We start from the raw sequence: 21,534 nt of genomic DNA on the forward strand, positions 1-21,534 counted from the left end.
TTTTTTAAGCTCCGTGCTACTCCTTTAAGCATCATTTCAACAACACACAAGAATTGGCTCACTGAATTGGCTCATACGATTATAGTTAATCGCATCCTTTACTGGGTCAGAGGGTGACTTTTTCTGCAGCTGCAAAAGGAGAAAAAATAAAATTTCTTGAACTTTCTATTGCTGCAACAAGCAAAAGCAGATAGAGTTTGATTGCTAAAATATGCATAGCTAAATTAGAAGCGGTGTTATGGCATTGCATTTCACCAAAACGCCTGCTTAGGTGGAAAACACATTGTAAGTGTTTTTGTCTTCATTGATGTAGATTCCCAGTGACTGTTGCCAACTCTTGTTTTTGTCATTTGGGTAAAGCCCCAACTTATTTACATTTGAAAGAGGCAAGCGTGTGTGTGTGGTTCATAGTAATCTTATTTGCACTGCATTGCTTACTATGACTTACATCCTCTGCACAGAGCGAGTACAGTGTAGAAAACAATCAGTTGGGTAGCACTTTGTGTACTGCAGATTGCATGGTTGCTGTGCATACTTTAAAACTGTTGTAAAATAGTATCCGATTGTTATGGTGGTTTGAGCGCAATGAAAGATGTAGAAATCAGTAATTTTAAGTTAATTATATTTAATCATTAAACAGCTCACATTTTTTCCTTTCGAAAATGTTTGATTTACCTTTAATCAATCTGGTCTTTCTAATGTAACTGGAAGTAGTCATGCAAGTGTTAAAAGGAAAGAAATTAAAATGCAACTTCGCCCTAACCTTTGCGGTTTTTCTTCCATTACTGTTAGTGATGCTTTAGAGTGTGTATTTCTAGATCTAATTCAGATTTCTTTTGAAGCTGGATTACATATACTTTTAATACAGCCCAAGTGATATTACTTTGTTCCATTCAATTAAGGTTGGCTTTAAAATAGTGTTCTGTTTTTTATGCTGTAACTCTCTTACTTGCAAAGGCGAGCGGAGGAGCCAGATAGGACACTCAACACTGTAATGTGAAGCACTGTCGGTCTTTGCAAGCTTATAAGCGGAACTCTATATTTATGGAGAGAATTCATGACCATTTGCTTAAAATAAATAGACTATTGCTGTTTGGTAGCTGGCTTAGAGTGAGAAATGTGTTTCTTTTATAGGGGCTGCAGCCTTTTTTTTTGTAGAAATCTTAATGACAGCATTTTGCATTTATTTTTTGATTCCTGAAGTAAATGTTTAGCTTCCACTGTCTTTTTTTGGTTGGTTGCTTTTGGTTGTGTTTTTTTTTTTTTATTATCAGTTGTGTTAAATATAATAAATATAATTGGGAATAGGACCTCATACCTGCCTGGCTTGGCAGATTTAATGTCTACATCACGATTATGTCATGTCCTGACTGTTAGCATTTCAAAGCATAGTTACTCATATTTGCCAGAAATGTGAGTCTATGAATCTATGAATTTAAATCCTGAACTTACGGGAATTTGGAATGACACAGCTTTATCATCAGTGTGGGATTTGGATTTTGAGAAAGAATTATGGATTCCAAAACATGCAGCTGTTGAGCAGTAGGTTCATTAGAAAATTGCTCCTCTGAAAATCCAGCTGCATTTGGAAATATTGAAATATATTTTGCCGATAAAAACATACCACTTTTAGATAGTATGCACAGTCAGCTGTAGCTTTAAGAAGCATTCATGAGAAATACACCTTCTATGACCGACAGTCAGATCTCTAAGACAGTTCTGAGAAGTATATGAGCATAATAGTTATTAAATTTGCTGGGCAGATGCATTACTTAGATTGCCTGCCTATGACTGACAGACCAATATTCTATTTGATATCATCAGATTGGGTAAATTACATTTTTACATCCTTTCTTTCCCAAGACAAGTATTAATGTGAAATCTGCTGACTGTCAAATTTGTTTTCTTGTCCAAACCTATTAATACTTAGTTTCAACTAAAATAAAAAGGAAAAATCTAATAGGAATCGAAATATAAAGTATGGTTGAATTAAAAAAAAAAGAAAAGGGTGAAAAATTAATCCTGCACAGATTTTCGTGGATACTCTCTCAGGAATAAGTGTCATGAATGTTTATGTATTTTGTGCAAAGTGGAAAAACCTTCATAAAGGGGATTAAAATGTCTATACTTTTCTTTCCATGACCTTAAAATACCAAAAATTCTGGGATTAGAGCATCCATTTGGAAAGATGGCTATGTGGGTATTGGATCTGCACTCATTAAGAAAGAAGCCATGCTTAGATCTTCCACAATCTCGGTGAGACGCAACGCGACATCTCTCATGTTGTGAGTGTGTGAGGTAAAGGTGAGCTGCTGAATGCTGAGACCTGCCCAGAAGCACCCTGTTAGTCATATGAGGTTTTGATACTGTGGTTTGAAGGACTAGAAAGTAGAGAGAGAGAAGATGAAGAAGAATTTATGTATTTAAAGTCTTTACCTGTGTGGTTACAGCTTTTTGTGTGTGACTTGTTTGCAACTTGGATTTTATACAATGTTGAAAAACACAAACCCTAGTAAGACCTGTTGTCTGACACTTGCTTAGCGTTCAATCAATGTAATTCAGTTAAGTAATTTCAGTTAAGCTACCTGCCTTTACAACAGCTAGTTGGATTCCTATTGAAGAAAATGTGGATCTCTTGCACTGGTTTTGTGCTTGTTGTTTTTTCTCTGCTCTTACCAGTTTATTTCACTGTTTTCGTGTCACTCCAGAATCTGCACCTGATGAGCACATAGTTGACACGCTTGGCCTTTCGCTTTCTCTGTAAGCCTTTTCCTCTTACGGGAGCAGTAAATGGTACTGGGCTGTTCTACATCATTCACCTCTCCCTGCCTTTGTAGAGTAGGTATCATTCATGTGTTTAGCTTCTGTGCGTGCACATGGGTTTTCTTAATGTATTGTAGGGATAAATAATGTGTATTTGTCATTTATTTTGCTTTGCCGCATTTCCTGGTACTTTATTCAGATAGCAGACCCCTTCAGGATGGTGAAGCCTTTGATGTTGGGGGAATGCTACAACAACGTTCTCCATGGTTATCGCTGCATTTGCCAGCTCCCAGAGTTGAAATCTCAGGCTGAGTCATAAATTTCATGCAGCTGCATGAAAATTTCAGTGTTCGTTAATTCGAGGCTCTACACAGGAATGGTGAACCTGGTGCATAGTCTTCTTAAATCACCAGACAAATTAATTACTTCCCCTCTCCTCCTTTTGGTCTCTCAGTTTTGTTTTGTTTTATACATAGCTTTGTCATCACTTACTGTGTCGGCAGGTACTTGATGTGGTGAGCCAGCACTGCTAACTGATGTCTGGGGGCAGGGGACGTGTTCAGCTCATGAGTGACACTGCACATACTGATGCAGTCCTCAAAAAGGTGGACTATCTGGCTGAGTCTCTTCAGGTATTCCTGGTCGGTCTTAGGATAATTTGCCTTCCTCTTTTTATCTTGGGATGTGCAACATTTTAGTTCCAACCAGATAAGGTTTTTAAAGCATTCATGGTAGTTCTCCAGGTGCATAAACTTCATTCAGTTTTTCCAATCCCTCATCATGTAGTCCATCTTAGTTCTGAATCCAGAAGGAATCTGGAGAAAGTGCAGTTAGGCACTCATTCTGATGTAATTTTATGCATTGGTTACCATGTTCAGCAAAATATGTTGCATCATGATAATCTCAAGCAGGAACATAAACATTCCTTATGCACATACATAGTCCTCTGAATATTTTAGCGGCTTTGACGTTGAGATGGGAGAAGTGAAGAGCTATCGCTTTCTTACTCCACAGATTTTTTTGGATCCATTTTTAGCATTAAAGGTCCTTGAAGGTTTAGTTGAATCAGTATCAAAATAATTGCTATTATAATTAATATGCCTATATTCTATCCAGCAAAATAACCAAGATCATAAAACTAGAAAATGGCAAGTTTCTGTTTCCCCTAAAGGACACTTCCAGTCCTAAAAATACCTGCCTAAAAACACCTTACCAGTACATTGACTGCACTTAAGCTACAGAAAACACAGCCAAACAGATTTTGTAAATACCATTTATCAAACTATTGAGTTAAATACAATTTTGAGTGATAACGTATTGACAGTTGATACTGATCTTTTTGCAATGATCGAAGTAAAAGGAAAAACAGACTTATAGGAAGTTTCCATCTGCAAACCACTCTCCTGTGCTTAAAAGACAGAGCAGTCTCTAGCCCAGAAGGTAAGAGGAGAGCATACTTTTACTGGCTGTATTGTTTACTAAAGTATGCTTCACGTGCTAAATATTTCAAATTGTGATGCCATTCAAGGACAGATGTAAAATCATGCAGTTCCTTTCAAACTTGTTCAGAGAAGATTTTAAATACTTTGCTAACACAGCTTTCAAAGTCAGGCCTTGAAAGCAAGGTCTTTTCATTGCTACCTGATGTAGAAGGAATAATTCCTTAGTCCTACTTGACAGATGCTGGCTGTTGTCAGGAAGTGAAGACTCAGTAAATCCCACAATTTCCATTGACACGTATGTTCTGTTTTCTGCTATTAGGTCTTGCCATGCTTTCCAAATGGCTTTCACTTGGATATCTGAAGCACGGGTGAAAAAAACAGTAGTCTCGGGGGGAAAAATCTAGACTCCGTTTCATGGCCACCATGAGCAGCTGCACATATGGGCCATCATTGGTAGACAAAGTATCTGGGAATACTCAGCAGTCCGTTTGACTAAGTGGTGGCTCCCATCCGAAGTGTCTGAGTCTTCCATTGGTGAAATTATAGCTTGGAAACAACGTGATTTATACGCCCTGTACAACATAACCATGTAATTGTAAGATTGCAGATTCAACTTCAGATTATTCACGACTATGTTTGCTTTCTATTTAAAGCCACATTTTGTCTTGACACATTTTGACCATACAGCTCTTTACATCTGTCAGATGACTAACACATGGTCTGTGAGGTTAAGGTAGGCAAAGCTTTTCCCATCTAGCCTTTCCTTCCATGTGTGTATGGAGTTGAACGCATGCAGTTTATCATTGCTATCATAAGCTTGTTCTTTCTTATAATTCATCGTTTGTCTTTATTACACCATTTGCAGTGTAACTACGTACGTAACTATTTACAAAATGCAGTGTGTACGTTTCCACTTGATGTGTCACCAAAGTAAAGCTAGTCTAGTAGACTGGCTGAAACATTGTCTTTTTATTTTGGAAATTTCCCTAAAAATTTAAGTTTGTGGTCTTGTCAAGACTCGTCAAAGATGATCAAAGGACAGTTAAAATAGATCAGAATGAAATTCGTTCTGCCATATCTCCTCTGCTTTGGGAAGCTGAAAGTATGGTAAAGAAAGGCAAGGTGCTGGTTTAGGGATGCTAATTCAACATGCTAAGCATTGCAAAATAGCTGGACTCATGGCTGAGGTTCTGACATATAATGCTAATAGTACCTTGAACTGGATGGATTACGACCTAATTTATGAAAATAGGTTTAGAGGAGGTTTTGGTATCAAGCAGCCTGAAACTTGTTTTGTTGCAAAAACAATATGGAACAAAATGTGAAGTTAATCAAGATTTATAGAATTTTTTTTTGACATTTAAATGTAGTAAATGGCCCCAGTACTTTGAGGCAAATTACTTTTTGCAGCTTGCACATCGATGCAGCTGTTCAGAGAACGTTATCAATAATAGATGACGTTTGGAATGTGCTCAAAAGCAGGATGCAGGGAGATAACAGTAAAGACTGACAGTCTGGTTAGAAATGAAAAGACTTCTTTTGAATACTGCTTTACTTTTCAGTGTATACTAAAAAATATAGCAAAGTACTAATAATGCATTTTTCTGAAAAAGGAAGCATGTACTTTTCTTGTGTAGGCACAGTTCACTGCCAAATTTTGGAACTATGTCTTTGCCAAAAGTTGTAACCTGTTGGGCAGAGATTCAGAGTGGAAAACAGCATGTGTACTTCGATACTTTAAATATTTGGGGTTTTGTCCTTTAACAGAATTCAGAATTGGGGTCTGTGTAATTTCACAGTTACACAGTACAGCCTCTATCGTTTAATTATGTGTTGTCTGAGGTAAACAATTAACAAATTCCCCTTGTCCTTTGCTGAATATCAACACTGAATCAAGTCATCAACATGAAAAAATGTGATAGTTTATCTACAGAGAAATATATTTTCTGGGAATAATTTCAAAGAACTTTGCCTTATCACATAAAATACTTCTAAAAATAACTGAGAAAACATTTATTTTGTAATACTAAATTGTTACCATTGTAGGGCATGACCCCAAGTCTCACTGAAACCCTCCCTTGACTTTGAGATATTTGCTTAAGTCCATATTCATGGCAGCATTAATAAAAAGGAGATATTCCTGTCAGAAATAGGAATTGATTAGCAGATGACCAGGCGGATCACCTTCTTTTCCAGGTGTTCTTAGAGGAAGGATGTCCCATGTCCTCTTATAAGTACTAAGAAATGTTGTTTTCAATTTTTTTTATGATGGTCTTTAACTTCTTCAGTTTTTCACTGAAATATTATTCATTGTTTTTTTTTTTTTTTCTGGAAATATTTGGTTAGTTTATAGACATATGTTATTTACTCTCAGAAACTAGACAAACTTAAGCTGTAGTCAGAGCCTCTTTTATTTTTTTGTAAGAACCCTTAGGAGCCCAATATGAAGTACCTGTATCTTATATTGCTGTACTGAGCTTAAATAGGGGGAAACACTTTTCAATAACATGGAAAAATAGCTCAATGAAAATAAGGATGTACTCCTTTCCTCCTCCCTTCCCAAGAGGAGGGATCCTGGCATAAAAAGGTAAGTCAATGAAGAGATAGTATTAATGGCTCAAAAAATGTCACTTGGGTCCTCTGAATTAGATTCCACTCCTGACTTCTTTTCATCTTGCCAAATGACTTTTAGGAAATAATTGAAGATTAATGATGATTTGATTAAAGTTCTGTGCCAGCAGAGTAAGAATACCCCTAACTGCCTGTGCAGACTGTCCCATGCCTAGATTTGCATTATTAGGGGAGCTTTTACTTATTTACTCCGTGCTGCTTATAGATGGCACAGTCTCCCTGCTAATGCAACTGGGCCACTTCAAGGCTGAAGATATCTTATGTCCTGCCACCCTCAAACATCGGTAGAGCTTGCGTTGCTGCCTGCAGCTGATAGAGCAGGACAGCGGATGGTGTTTAGGTTATGTGTCTGATGTTTGGAAGACACGTGTGTGTGGCTTATGGTTTTGCTACACATATACTGATTGTGGTAAGTTGCTACTATGATTTGCTTACCAAGATATGAGACTATGAACTCATTTCTGTTTCATCTGTTCCAAAGATGGAGCCAGCATTGTATTGCCTCCCGATATGAACTCTGCCCTTACAAAAGTCTCAGCTTCCAAACCCTGTAGCACTGATGATAATGCCTGCAAGGAATTTGTGAGTTTAAAATAATATTTTAGAAAATGATGAAATATCCTAACATGAAAATTACTATATTTCTGGAAATTACTTTGTATTGTATAAGCGGGGATAGACCATACTGGGACAGAGGTAAGAAGAAGGTATTATCTAGTACCTATTACGTAGGTGCATATCTCTCAGTATATTGAATGAGCACAGCATGCTGGAAATTTGTTTAGTATGTAAATCAGTCCAGTAAAACTGCCTCAGGGATATCTATTTCCTGATTGAAAGGTATTGTGGTATCTTCTTCAAAACAGCTGATGTATAGTTTAGATGTCTGTAGATGGTACTCACAAAACTTCTTTTAAAAATTAAATATATTGGCCGAAAAGTTCTGTAACAACAAATACTCAGTTGACTGCTACTGAGAGAATTCAGGAGACGGAGCCTATTAATATTAAAGTGAACCTGAAAGATATGACTCCACAGAGAGCAGCATAAATGTATTCCTTAGTCATCTCTTGCCCTTCTCCTTTCATAACTATGCCATTTATGTTTTAAGACAGATGTTGACAATTCTGGGATGCAAATGTGCAAGGATCTAAAATATGCTTAATGCAGCATTTCATTCCCGGCTGCTGGTACGGCAGAAAAAGTGAAGATGTAGAACAGAATGTAACCAGTATGACCCTTCACTCTTCTAGTGGTAGAGGAGCTTGGTATTTTGAAAGTCAGAAATGCATTTTATATTTAGAGTATTTTTATTTACATCTTCGGTCACATTCAGCACGCTCTCTTCATTTCTGTCACCTTGTTTGAATAGAGCTTTCACTGATTTTTTTTTTTTTTTTTTAAGCCTAACCTGCAGCTTGCAGCAGCACCGGCTTCTTTTCACCATTCTGTTCACAAACATCGAACAAATCAAAAGAAGGAGCTTTAGGCTAACATCTACCTAACTCGGTGTTCTGCTCTGTTGATCCCACAAACCATTCCCAGGGCACTCAGCCACCTCTACCGAAGGGAAAGATCAAAGAATTGTCAGGTTTCTTCTCTAGATAATCCTGCGTGGCACAGGCAATTACCCTTCGTTTCAGATACACATTCTGTAAAATGGGATTCTCTATTTAATTAGCTGCTATGTTTTTAATTAGCATATCTGACACGGAAAGAATTAGAAATGGCATTTGCTTTCCCATAAGAAAGTCCTGTTTAAATGACAGAAAGGTGTAATGGAAAATTAAAACAGTCCAATAAATATTTTTTGTGTACCATCTTCCCATCATGAGCTATCTTTACTCAGAGATAAGGAAAATAAATGGCCCCGAACCCTTGCAATCCAGAAGCAAATAACACTTTGGAAAAAAGAATACTTGGTCCAGTACACTGATTTGTAGCTGTAACATAAAAATCCACTGTTTCTGAGTGATGAGGGATTAGGCGATTTTTTTTTTTTTTCCCACTGATCTATTTAATACATGCATAGAAAAGATTGCGTGTACCAACATTTGATATTGCATCCTAACCCTATGAACAATAGAAGTCATTCAGGAATTTGCTTTATGTTTTCTAAAAATAATTTTTTGTCTGTGGATACATATTTGCAAACTCTGGCAGAATATTAATATTCAGGTGCGTGTTTTAGCAAGTGTGAAAAGTTGCCAAATTTCAGTTATTTCGGATAAAAAGAAAAGCTTTGAATTAAGGAAGAGCGAAGCAAGTTCCCAAGTGTTAAAGCAAGTTCCTTTTACAGCGCAGATCTGTCCCAAGAGCTCTCTTTATTTGAAAATAATTTTATTTAATTTTATTTACATTTATTTTATTTACACGTGGAAATGGAATGAAGCTGCTTCAGGGGAAGTTCAAGCTGGATATTAGGAAAAGGTTCTTCACTGAGAGGGTGGTCGGTCACTGGAATAGGCTCCCCAGGGAAGTGGTCACAGCACCAAGCCTGTCAGAGTTCAAGGAGCATCTGGATGACGCCTTCAGTCATATGGCTTAGTGTTGACACGCGGAAACGAACTTCACAACTCACACAGAGTTATAAAGCAGGCATGTTTACTGCGGCGCCGGGTGCAAGGGGATTTCTCCACAAAGCTTGCACACCGGGTTAAAATCATGACAGGTATTTAAAACAGTTAACAAAGTTAGTTACGCCTACTGGTGCTACTCCTTAATAACTATTGGTTAATACTTTTCTTACTTCATCTTAAAGTTACAGTTCTCTTTTAATTCACCACGCATGCTCAGAGAGGAGGGGGCTAAATTGGGTTGGGGCTTCTCTAGCTAGGAGGTGTGTTTTTTAGTATTAAAATGAGATTATAATGAGACAAGTTAATTCTAGGGCACTATTTTGGCAGTCTTTTCTATTTTTCTACGATTCGTCCTTGCGCTAATCATTATTGCTAGTTAGCAGAGAGTCAGTGAAGACAAACTTTATCAGCAGAGACTCAGTGGAGACAGTCTTTATCTCTAATATGTCTAAGTACCAGGTGCAGTTGTTACAAAGTATCTTCTCTAAACTTTTCTTTCTTACTTTTAACCCTTATTTCTCAAAATGCCCTGTAACAGTGTTAGGTACTTCTGCGAGGAGCAGGGTATTGGATTTGGTGATCCTTATGGGTGCCTTCCCACTCAAGATATGCTATGATTCTCTGATTTTTTTTTATCTTATTGGTACATGGAGGTGATAGCAGGGAGAGACAAGCTGCTTACAGGTCATAGTGAAGACTCTAAATTCCACCTGGCAAACAGAAGGAGTGAGGATAGCTCTCAATTGACTGTTCACCATGAATGAATTGCAGCGTTCTGAGCAGGCATCATTCTCTAAGTGATTCTAATTGTGAGGACTGGGCAGGAGCTAAATCTCACCTTAGATGAGAGCTGTAGAGCTAAACCTATTGTGATTTGGAGACAAGCAATTCAAAATACAGGCTAAAAGGGATGAAAAACAAAACCCCACATCTTTAAATGTAGTGCAAATAGTTTAAATATAGTTTAAACGTAGTAGTCATTACTAAAATTAGTGTCTCTAATTTGATCAGAATTTTTCAAGAGCTTTTCAGCCATTTTTTTACCTGAAGAAGAGCTAGTCCCAGAGGCTGCCCGATAGCTGGTGACTGAGTAACTGCATTATGAATTTCTCTTGAATTCAGAGCACAGGTACTTCTAATAACAATCATGAATGATGGAGTCCTAAAGTGACTTGATTCCTTAGATCCCATGGCACATTTTTAATATAAAAGACTGCTATGGAAAATCAGCATCTTAACTCATTCTGTAAAAATGTTAAATTTTTAAAACATAGCAGCAGTTCTCTAATCCTGCGTAGAATGATAATGCGTTGTCAGCGAATAACAAGGGAGAACATCTTAAATCCAACTGCCTTTGAAGAGTACTTAAACACCTCATCTTGGGCAGGGGAAGATAGTCTCACAGTAGTCTGATATTCCTGTGCTTACCTGTGTTCTGAATGAACTTTCAGACACAAGAAGAGCTACAGATCTATGGATGACTGAGGTTTGGTATGCAACTGGTTATCTAGGCAACTGAGTGATGCAGATACTAACACTCATGGCAACTAGACTGTGAATTAAACCTTCCTATTACGTCATTAAACAAGCATTTTCAATGCAGTCTATCAATGATATGTGCTTTAGAGACAGAAATCCCACTTAAACCATTATTTTTTGTAGGGATGAGGTTTTATGGAGAAGTCAGTGTTTAGACTGTCTGTGTGAAAACATTAAAAAGTTGAAATATATGAAAAGATTCTGAGAAAAGAGCTCGTGTGTGAGGAAGGCTAGGTCGAAGATGAGTTACTCTCTGTTATACTTCCAAGTTTTTTTACACTATCTGGTAGGAATGTGACTAAAAATTTACTGTCTATAACAGATACAATCCAACCTGCTGCAATGTGTTACCTTTTTATGACTTTAAATATATATATGTGTATTTATATTCTCATGTTTACATTTAGAGAAAGAGATAAAGAGATCGGAAAAACCCCAACCCAAATATTCAAAATGTATACTTTTCTTTTTATTATTCTTGTTATTATTCTATCTTCTATTTATTCTATCTTATTATTATTATTATTCTATCTTCTTCTTATTCTATCTTCTTGCTCTGGTTCATTTAACATTGTGCTGTCATTTTTACAGCAACCATTTTATGATACAGCAAAACCATGGTTGTAGCCGTGGCTAAGAGATGTCTTCAGACATCCTCATGCTGCTTCACTAGCGCAAAACAAACAAAACTTCCTTAACGGAGAGATCTGGAGGTGATGCACAGCCATAGCAGAGGCCACCCACAACAAACTTCACGTGAGGCAGGACTGGAGTAGCAGTGGTGCATATGGAAACAGCTGCCTGAAGTTATCGGTGGTGTCATCTGGCAAACGTGAGATAGCTGATAAAGTACAGATAGAAGATAGTGGCGTTGCGTTTTAGTTGTACACTATGGGATTATATGGGGCACAGCTGCAGGACATACTGTGCCTCAGACATAAGGAATTGCTTATTTGTTAGAGCAGAGACTTTCATATACAGTTGGGCAATTGCTGTGCATAATTGACGTATATGCACAAAGATGAATAAATAGTAACAAAACCTGTTTTTCTCAGGAGGGAGCTCTCTGTGCCTGGGTGTATTTCCTGACTCTGCCCACCCTTTTCTCTGTGTACTTCCCCGGAGCACAAGTTATTCCAGGTTACTGTTTGGAAGAAGTTTTGGACACAGCACTTCTCAACTAAACGACGGAAGTCTGTGCTCAGTTCACTAGAAGACTGTGTTGGTGTCTGGGCTTCCCCCGCGTGCCTGGGGATTCATGTAGTGTACTCCTAAGTAGTTGTACCTATGTCCTGTGGCACCAGACGCAAAACTCTTGCTAAAAGCTCAAATAGAAGATTTTTGTGTGTTGCTTATCAACTCCTGCAGTTCAGTTGGACTACCTGAAATTCAGGAGAAAAAAATAGCAGCCTCTAGTATTAAAAGGTATAGATATGTAGAGGAAAATAAATGTATACTGTTTGTTTGCGGAAGCTTGCTCTTACGTGCGTTTATCTGTAATGTAAGAGTGTAAGACAGGGGACAGGTTACAGAAAAAACCCAAACCAACAGAACAGGGCGTTAAAAGTCCCAACAGGTCTAAGCTTACAGCAGCAGCCATGCGACGTGTGTGCAGGGGTTACCCAGTTCGGCTGTCAGCTTCTGGGTGTTGCATGTGCCTCCTAAATACAGCACAGGCAGAGGTGTCGGAGGGATTTCTGGGCACGGGGCGGCTGAAGCCTGGCCGTGATGAAAGAGGGCTTTTCCCAGGAGTTCAGAGCTAGAAGGACAATGGTGCTTTTTCTGAGTTTAGATCCAGACAGATCTGAAAAATGTGCAGTTCAGATATGTGTCACCAATACTCAAATACACTGATGGGGCAGAGTCCGTCAGCTGTTTGACACACTTGACCACTGAAAAACTGTGGGGAAAAGAGACTCAGACATCCTCAAGAATATCGAGGCAAACTCCTCCTCTTACAAAAAGTCACAGTGTCTTCACTGGCCCTAAAGGAAAGGTAGAACTGCAGTTCTTAAGGTCTTATCTGAAAAACCTCACATAGTAGAGTGCAGGAAACTCAATTTATCTGTCTCAGAAAGATGAAGGGCTGAGCCAATCCTGCTGGGATTAAAGCAGTCATACTGTTTCATGCTATATAAAACATTTTTCATCATCGTGAAATACAAAGCTAATACTCAAAGCAAAATGGGTACCAATACATTGTGATATCAGATAAGCCCAGATACTTGATTTTGGTCTGTCACTGTCTTCTGATTCCCCTCCTAAGGGCACAGCGAACGGCTTTGGTTTAACAGGAGATGGAAAACAGTTCATCTTGGCAATTGGCCCTCACACTCCTGCTGAGCAGAGTCCAGGTTTTTTTGTTGTTCTTGGGTTTGTTGTGTGGGTGCTTTGTTTTGTTTGTTTTTTTTTTTTAGCAGGATGCCCATAAGAGAGAAATGTTCCAATGATGAGCAGGGGCTCAGCATGGTTTGATTTGCGCTATTCATCAAGGGGAGGCAGAGCCAAATTTATCTTGTATACAACAAACAACTGCTGTCAGACCTCAGATAAAATGTCTGAATTGAAGTTGATGGCTGGGAATAATCTTCTGAGAGAGAAAGTGATTTTCTTTCCTTGAACATACTTTGTGTCCTCATGCTTTCAAAGGCTAGTAGGCAAACTAAACTTGTTTTGTACTGATGATGTCTACGTTGTACAGTTTGTTCATCCTGGGTTGAGATCCTGATGTGGTTTCAAAGAGGTAATATGTGTTTTTCAAATTATGAAACATAAATATAAGAGTATTAAAGCACTCATCTCTGTGGCCAGAGGTCAAGATAACCTAACGTAAGAAATGACATCTGAAAATTTGTGCCTTTTACATTAATGGCATGATTTTACCCTTCTGTAAGTAAATATATGATACATCAGATAAATGTTAATCCCCATAACTTCAGATTTACAATGATAATAAACCCCTTTAAAGTGCACCCGGGGGTAGTTTGTCACATTTAACAATGCCTATAAACCATGACTCCTGCCTCATGAGGTGTTTATTGTATATGCTAAATGAGGAGGAGGTATTGTGAAAAATACAATATGTAGCTACATAATTAATGATTTTAATAAAATGAGCTTGCAGAAAAGGAAAGAACTAAAACTGCAACTGTAAAAGCACTTCTTTTGAGCTTTTAAGAGTTTAGTTAGTGATTTTCTTTTTAAGTCTTTGTCCAAGTTTTCTAATACGGAGATGGGAATTAAAAAAAAAAATCACTAAAAATACCCCTGTTTTCCACCATTGTGCATTGATATTGCCGGTAGAAGGAGATAAGAGAGGGAAGGAGACCTGTATTTTACTGAGATAAAAGTTAGTAAAATTCTTTAACAATATGAAAAGAAAGGACCCTTGGTTTCATGGGTATTTTTTTCTAAGCATGCTGAGGTGGTCACGTCTCTCCATAGTTTTCTTCCCTCTCTCCCCTTTCTCTGGAGAGGTGATGTGCTCAGTCTGTCACAGTAGGGATTGCTGCTTTTGTAATAATGTGGGTGCATCTCTTCAGATGTTTGGTGATTATTTTGGCTGGCTACTGGCCTTTGATTCAGGAGAATAAATGACAGAAGTAAAGGGATTAGTTTCAAAAGTTAGGAATAGAAAGGAATATATACCCCTCTAGCCAGCAAGCAAGGGGTTTTTTTTCCTTTCAGGTTCCAAAGGCACACAGGCAAAGCAACTGTGATGCTACAGCTTCTCCTGTGTGCTTTTATATCAGTGGGAGATCTTTGGCAACCTAAATATAGGGTTACTGTCAATATACATATAGTGAATCCAGCTTCTGTTAAGCCTGGTCTCACGTATTGAAAATCAAATCAGAACTCAAAAAAAATATTCAATGTTATGTCAGTATAAGAGGAAAGGGAAAAAAAAAATGCCCAGGGTCTGAGTGAAAAATCTATTTAGGAATGAGGCAGAAAGCTTTTTATTTTCAGTATGGAAGCTCTGTGAAGAATATGTCCACAAATCTGACAAGTTGTCATTGAGAGCTCTCGCTTTTTTGAAGAACACTGATAGCCACTGTACTCACGTGTGGTACTATTTCTTTAGTTTAGGTACCAGGACAGTAAGAATCGACTGCATGGGAAGAGACAAGAGGTTTCCAACTACTGACAGCATTTTTCTGCACCTGAATTTAGGCAGGCACTGAAGCTACTGCTGCAAATGAGTTGAAAGATTTAGTGAATGAAGAATTTAGATACTACAGTAACTTGGCTTAATGATATGATTACTCCAGCTAACAGTTAGTGCTATAAGCTTTCCAAGATGTTAAAATACATTAAAATACCTATTTAGTTTGAATATAATGGTATCCTTTCTCTAAATCTAAAAGGCCATGTCTAATTAAAATCATTATTCTATATAATTTTAAAAGAGGCTATTAAAGACACGTTTACAGATACTTAATTCATTCCTTAAACTTTTATTGGTGTTTAAACTTGAAGTGTCCAAGACCTTTTCCATTCAAGTACTTCATAACAAATAAAATGTTTGAAATAAAAAACTGTGTAAAATTCTACTTAGTTAAACTTATTTGTTGTTGTCCTTTGAAGGATGCTTAATAGGAAAATAAGAAGCATCGTCTTGAATCCTTACCTAAGACTCGTAAGTCAGAACTTCTGTCCTGACTCAACAAACATTTGCAACCCAAAAATCTCATTGATTAATTGATCTGATTTTTTTTAATAGCCCCTTTCTAGCAAACTTACAGAGCATGGATCCCATCAGACTCTTCGTTTTGAAACATTTAATTCAGAATCCCAATCAAATCAGTCTCTATTATACTGCCCATGTTTTTACTGGTATTCTTCACATTCTGCTATAGAAATTTATCACTATTCATCAGGATGCAAAGCTATATTTGATAGTGACAGGTGATTTGCGAAGTAACATAAACACTCAAATTGTAAGCAAGAAGTTGTCATCTACCTCTTGACAACCTCCTACTTATTATGCTCTTAATAATTGTGACCTTTAATGCTTGCTCTCATTTCTAAAAACATTAAGTGCAGATTAAATCGTGACTGTTTCGCTTGCATTCTGGTAACCCTGTTTAATTTGTTGCTAGTAGACTGGATCATGAGACAGTATTGGTAAACCCTGTTAAACCTAGCTAAATCTGCAAAACGGAGTGCATCTCCTAACTTAAAATGTTTTCATCAAGTTTTGTTTTTGAACTATATTCTTTTGCCAGGCTATTTTGGCACAAAATGTGGAAATTGTGACAACCTTCTGATACAACGTGTGTCCTTTCGAGGCGGTAGGCATTCGGTTCTTCACATTCTGGGTTACTGAAGGGCCTTCTCAAAACAGCATGTGTAGAAGTTACTTGCAAACTGTTAATGTGTTAACAGAAGTATTTTTTGTAGTAGCTTATGCTTGGCAAATGGAAGATAAATGAGTAAAAATGTAAGGATTGCAACGTATATTTACTTTGGTCCAGAAACGTTGACAGTCTGTTACCTAATCCAGCCATCGTGAGGCTGTAGGAGGACTGGAGGATAATGAAGCTGGTTAGTCAAAACAAAATAATGACTTGACTTCCTGGGTTAATTAAGTGCAGTTCCCTAATGAAGCAATGCCTTTGGCACATCTGTTTGGCCATCAGCCCAAGAGGTGATGCTGATCTTTTACGTGAAACCAATCACGTCTACTGTGTGATCACAGTACAACATAGGTCTTTAGATGTACCCCTGGTGAGAAATAGATGTGTTGGGCGTGCTTCATCTCTTTGGTTTCTATTTGGTTTATCTTTGTTCATCTTGTATCTGCTACCCAATTCCCTTTGTGCCGAGCCAGTTGTCTCGTTCTGTATTTCTGCAGTGGTTAGTACAGTACGATGCTGCTCTGTGATGAGCTACGACGTCATTTTCAAATAGAGAAAAAGTGTAATCGACTGTGAGACTTAAGAGAGCAACATTTGTTCTCCCTCCCCACACACCCAGCCCTTTGCAAATCATCTTTTGCGAGGCAGAATCTGGGTTGTCTCGTTCAACGTAACATCGCAGTTCCTTTCTGTTGCGTTACAGAACTGTGGGCACCCATGTCAAACAACTGGGAAAGATTTATTGTTTCTGCAGCAGTGTGTATTGGTGCACGGTAGATCGCAACACTGAAATGTGTGAAATGATGTCATATCTTCTCCTTATTTTGGAATTGTGCAAAGGAGGTTTCAAATGGAGTTTTAGTTTCTTTGCATTTGCTTTAGTAAGACAGGGTTTTTTTCAAGAAAAACTCCCGAGTTTCTAATTCTGGAAATAAAGCTTCCAGTGTTTCAATGGGATGTGGACCTAAATTTGAACTGATGTCCTGGATGGAATTACCCTTTTTTCTCTAATGCCAGTTTGTTGTTGTGCACAATAGTCAAGGAAGATTCCTATTCCTATTCAGTAATAAATGTACAATCCTGAAATGTAGCATCTGTGTGTATGTTTACAGTTCGTTAGCACAGGAGATGTTGGTTTTGGTGTTCTTTTCATTTCTTTTTAGTGTAAGCATGTCATGTCCAGCACTTGAAGATCTGCTTATGGAATACTTATGTTTCTGAACAGTTTTGAAAGATGTCCACACTGCAGAGAAATCTTTACCTTGACTGTCAATTATGGGATAATATGAATGAGGAGTGCTGAAAGACTTACCAGAGTATTGAAAATTCATTTTATCAAGGTTTATTATTTTCCCTGAAAATGAGAAGAAATACATTTAAAACTCCTACATCAAAAGCATATTGAGTGGGCAAAATGCTGTCAGGTGGCTAACCTTCTAAAGTTTTTTGATTGCTTGCAGTTTTAAATTATGAAATTTAGCAAAAAAGACCCCATGAATTTGATCATCAAGGTCTAGTGATGAGATCTTGGCCCTATCACTCAGTTGTTATAATGATTTACTGAAAAAGATATTGAGCTGTGCAGTTGACACCAGGCAAGGATTAGAGGGTTTTTTCTTTCCTTTTTTACCTCAGCACATCCAATCTAAATTGCTTTCAGTTGCTAGACTGTTTTGGAAGGTTTCTATGTGCAGTCCTGTTCTTGTGAAAGCAGCTTTTAATGAAAAGTCATAGCCTTTTAGAATTCTGTAAGAGAGGATATTGTGCCATGATGCATCTATCTTGTCTTATTTGTGACTTTGCTGGTGACTTGAAGGTGTTATCCATCTATCAAATAAAACCAGTATGATCAAATATTTAAAGGGTCCCTTAATATTTCAGTAACTCTCAGTAATAAAACTGTTTTGGGTTTTTTTTTTCCCCTCTCAGAACAAAAGCCTCAAAAACAAGCTCTTGTCAGGGAACAAGCTTTGTGGGATTCATGCAGAAGAGGTAAGTCAGGTTCCTCTCTATTCTAAATCTAACGTACCCAAAGGAAGCTTGCATCAAAGTCTTGTGTACTGAGGTTCCGGTGTAGGTTATACACTATACATGTATGGTGAGTGTTCGTAAAGCACTCTCAACTCATTTCTGTGACGTCACTAGAAGCAACTCAAATGTATTAGAAAGCGAGCTGCAAACTCAAGTTTTAGACAAATAAAATAAAGTTTGGGAATGCTTATGAAAAGTGTATATAGCTCTGTAGATGTATATTATACATCTATAACATAGATAAACTGATTTCCTTTCCATGATGTCTGTGCCTAGACTAAGACAGAAATAGCTAAATGCCTTTTTAAAAATAATTTATAGAGACAGGAGAGATTTATTATTATTGGTTCCTAGAATGTTTTATTACTTCAAGGAAAAAAGGGTCGCGCTATAAAATACAGGCAATGAAATCTCCCCTTTACTGAAGAGTGAGCTAGCAAAGATAGTCGATGATACAAAAGCCCTATTTTTTTGTAAATACATAAATGTACAAGTAACTGCATTCATGCGAGCAGTCCCTTTAGCTATTTAACTTTCCATGAAAGAGGATATGACTATATATGAATCTGCTTTACTCATTTACATGAGTTCAGTCATGTTTTTTTGCATGTATAATTTCTGTGAAAGTCATTGCACCTTGCCAGAATGAAACAGAAGCACAATGCTTTTCTTCTTGACTAGAATTTTCTTAATTATGGTTGAACGTGTTTTCTTCATTAACGACTCCACTTTTTAACTTAGAGGTCAAAACTTATGAGGTCAAAGTAGTCATTTCTAGTTATATTAGCTATTTAGCTTAACTGAAGATCTGCAACCACTGTTTCTGAGAAATCCTCAATGGCAGGTAATATTAGGGGTTTGGGTTTGGTTTTCTTTTCTAGCTTGTCAAAATCTATGTTATCTTCCTGTATCACCATTGTTGCATTCAAACATGCCACAGTATATGAATACAAAGATATTTTCTTCCCTTATTTACTGCTTAAAAAATTGTCAGTGTGTGCAGCGTAGCTTTCTGTTTTCCCCTTTTTTTTTCAAGTTTGTTTTTCCTAGCTGCATAACATCTAGAATGTTTGGTAATTGACTTGAAGATCTTTTCCCTGATTGTGTCTCCTGTAATATTTGCAACATAAACATCCTTAAATTCAAGGGCGAAGCCTAAGGTTAAATTGAATGTAGCGTAGTGTGACAAGCCTTGCTGTCAGAGAATTTCAGAAAACTAAACGTAAGATAGCTAACTCTCAAGGCAGCAGATTGTGAGTGTATTTTAAACCTTAAGAATCTCAGACTTTATGAGTCATCCTGGCAAATTTGTGGCTTTTAAGTTGGTTAGTGCCATTAGAACAAGCAAAAATGCTACAGAAGCATCCTTTTTTTGTTGTCGTTTTGCCAGTTAGGTGGTGTCAGCCAGAGAAACGCAGTGTATTTTCTGGTCTTTAATTAAAATACTACGCTCGCCAAGCGTAACAACCGTGTGAAATCGGTATCCTTTTAGTTATTAGATCAGATAACCTTCATGGATAGAACTGCCTACCAGAAAGCTCCTGCTTCGTTCTGCTCTCTCAGGCTGCATGCAAACAGTTTTAGTGAGTCCTGTGATCCTTCTTGTCCAGTTGCATAGATGGGAGCATGCTTGTGATCTGATACGGTTTATATGGCTGGGCTTTCTTCTCCAGGAATTCAGAGCCCTGGAGAGAGGAAGGCAGGGTGGTGCAAACCTCGGGCTTCCCAGGACACGGAAAGGGGCATGTGCCAGGGAAGTATCCCAGATGCTGTGGTTTAGAGATCGCTCGCCCTAGAAGCACAGAAAAACCGCAAAATAACCAAATTTTATCGCAAAGAATTGTGGGTCATATATGCACTTTTGAGTCACTTATATTACGCTCTGAATACATTTAGCTCCATAACCCTTAATTTCATCACAGGTTTGTGATTTAGCAAATGAACGATACCTTAATTGTATCTCTTAGATTCCTCTATAGCCATTTTGGATACCTTGTATGTCACAGAGACTGTATATTTTCCTAAGCACAACTCCTAGAAGAATTGAAGCTGGTTAAGGTTTTCTCACTGGTCTTCAGTTGATGTGGAATATATTCCATAGCTCTACTGATTGCATTGTCCCGATCAGCAGCCAGTGCTATTGGCACTTTCTGCTGCGTAGATGAAATAACAGCAGATGTAGATGCAGAAGAAAGAAGAGACTTGAACTGATCTTGGCTATTTGTTTCAGATTTTACGGAATGCAATAACCAATTTGGCCTTACTTCTTAAATATTTAAAGCAAGTTCTAAAATTTTATCTTTAGATTCATTCATCCTTCCCAAAAGTCTGTCACTGAATTTGACTGCACCAATTGGAAAGACGTCAACTCTTTCTAAGAGCTCTAGTTTATGAAAGATATACTACCATCTGTAATATGTTATGTTTAGGGATGTGCTGTTTCAGTAAATGCGGAATAGACTTCTAATCCATTCCAAGGAGTTCTAAACTTTTGGTATTAATTAATGAGAGAAAACTTATTGAATATCAGTTGAGGCTGTGGATTTTATTAAAAAGAAATTATTATTTTGACAGGATTCTTAGATAAAGGTTCTTTTATTCTGAAATAATGCTCCTTGGATATTGGGTGAGGTATAAAAAAACTATTTATATTATATTTTGTTTAAATAAATAAAAGAATTTATAGACCATTACTTAAAATTAAGTTTAACAACATGTAAAATAAATATCAGCCTCAGCCTAAGCTGATCTAAATTAGCATAACTATGCCTATTTTAGAGGATATGGTCACAAACTGAGAACCTGTTTCATTTGGATGCTATCTGGAACTCCCTGGTCGTTACAAAGAATAACCTATGCAACACCATGCAAACTTTTTCCCCTCTAAGAATAAGAATATTCTTTACTTTGAGGGTGATGCCTTCAGTTATGCTTCATGGAAAATATTAATAACATCTCATGTCTAAAATGTGTAAGCTAGCCGGTTATTCACAACGCTAACTCATGTATGCTCTTTAGGTGAGTGCCGTTTTACATTTTCCTTCATGCTTTTGCTTGGTTTAAACATGCTACCCTGGAAAAGCAATTGATTTTGATTATTTTTCTGCATTCTAAAGCTGATCTAGTTTCTGCTGTTGTCAGAGCTTGCTACCTTTTTTTTCTGATCTTAAAAGTAAATATTAACCCCCA

General features: G+C 37.5%; 1 protein-coding gene across 1 annotated transcript in view; it reads left to right on the top strand.

Annotated features, from left to right (window-relative positions):
- LUZP2 (leucine zipper protein 2) overlaps window positions 1-21,534 on the top strand; it is a 205,511-nt gene that overhangs the window by 117,804 nt on the left and 66,173 nt on the right. The window contains exon 6 of the mRNA XM_059826019.1: window positions 18,244-18,306. Coding sequence (XP_059682002.1) covers window positions 18,244-18,306 — 63 coding nt within the window. The remainder of the gene's footprint in view (window positions 1-18,243; window positions 18,307-21,534) is intronic.

The sequence above is a fragment of the Gavia stellata genome, chromosome 17 (assembly GCF_030936135.1).
Source record: "Gavia stellata isolate bGavSte3 chromosome 17, bGavSte3.hap2, whole genome shotgun sequence".
Classification (NCBI taxonomy): Eukaryota; Metazoa; Chordata; class Aves; order Gaviiformes; family Gaviidae; genus Gavia; species Gavia stellata.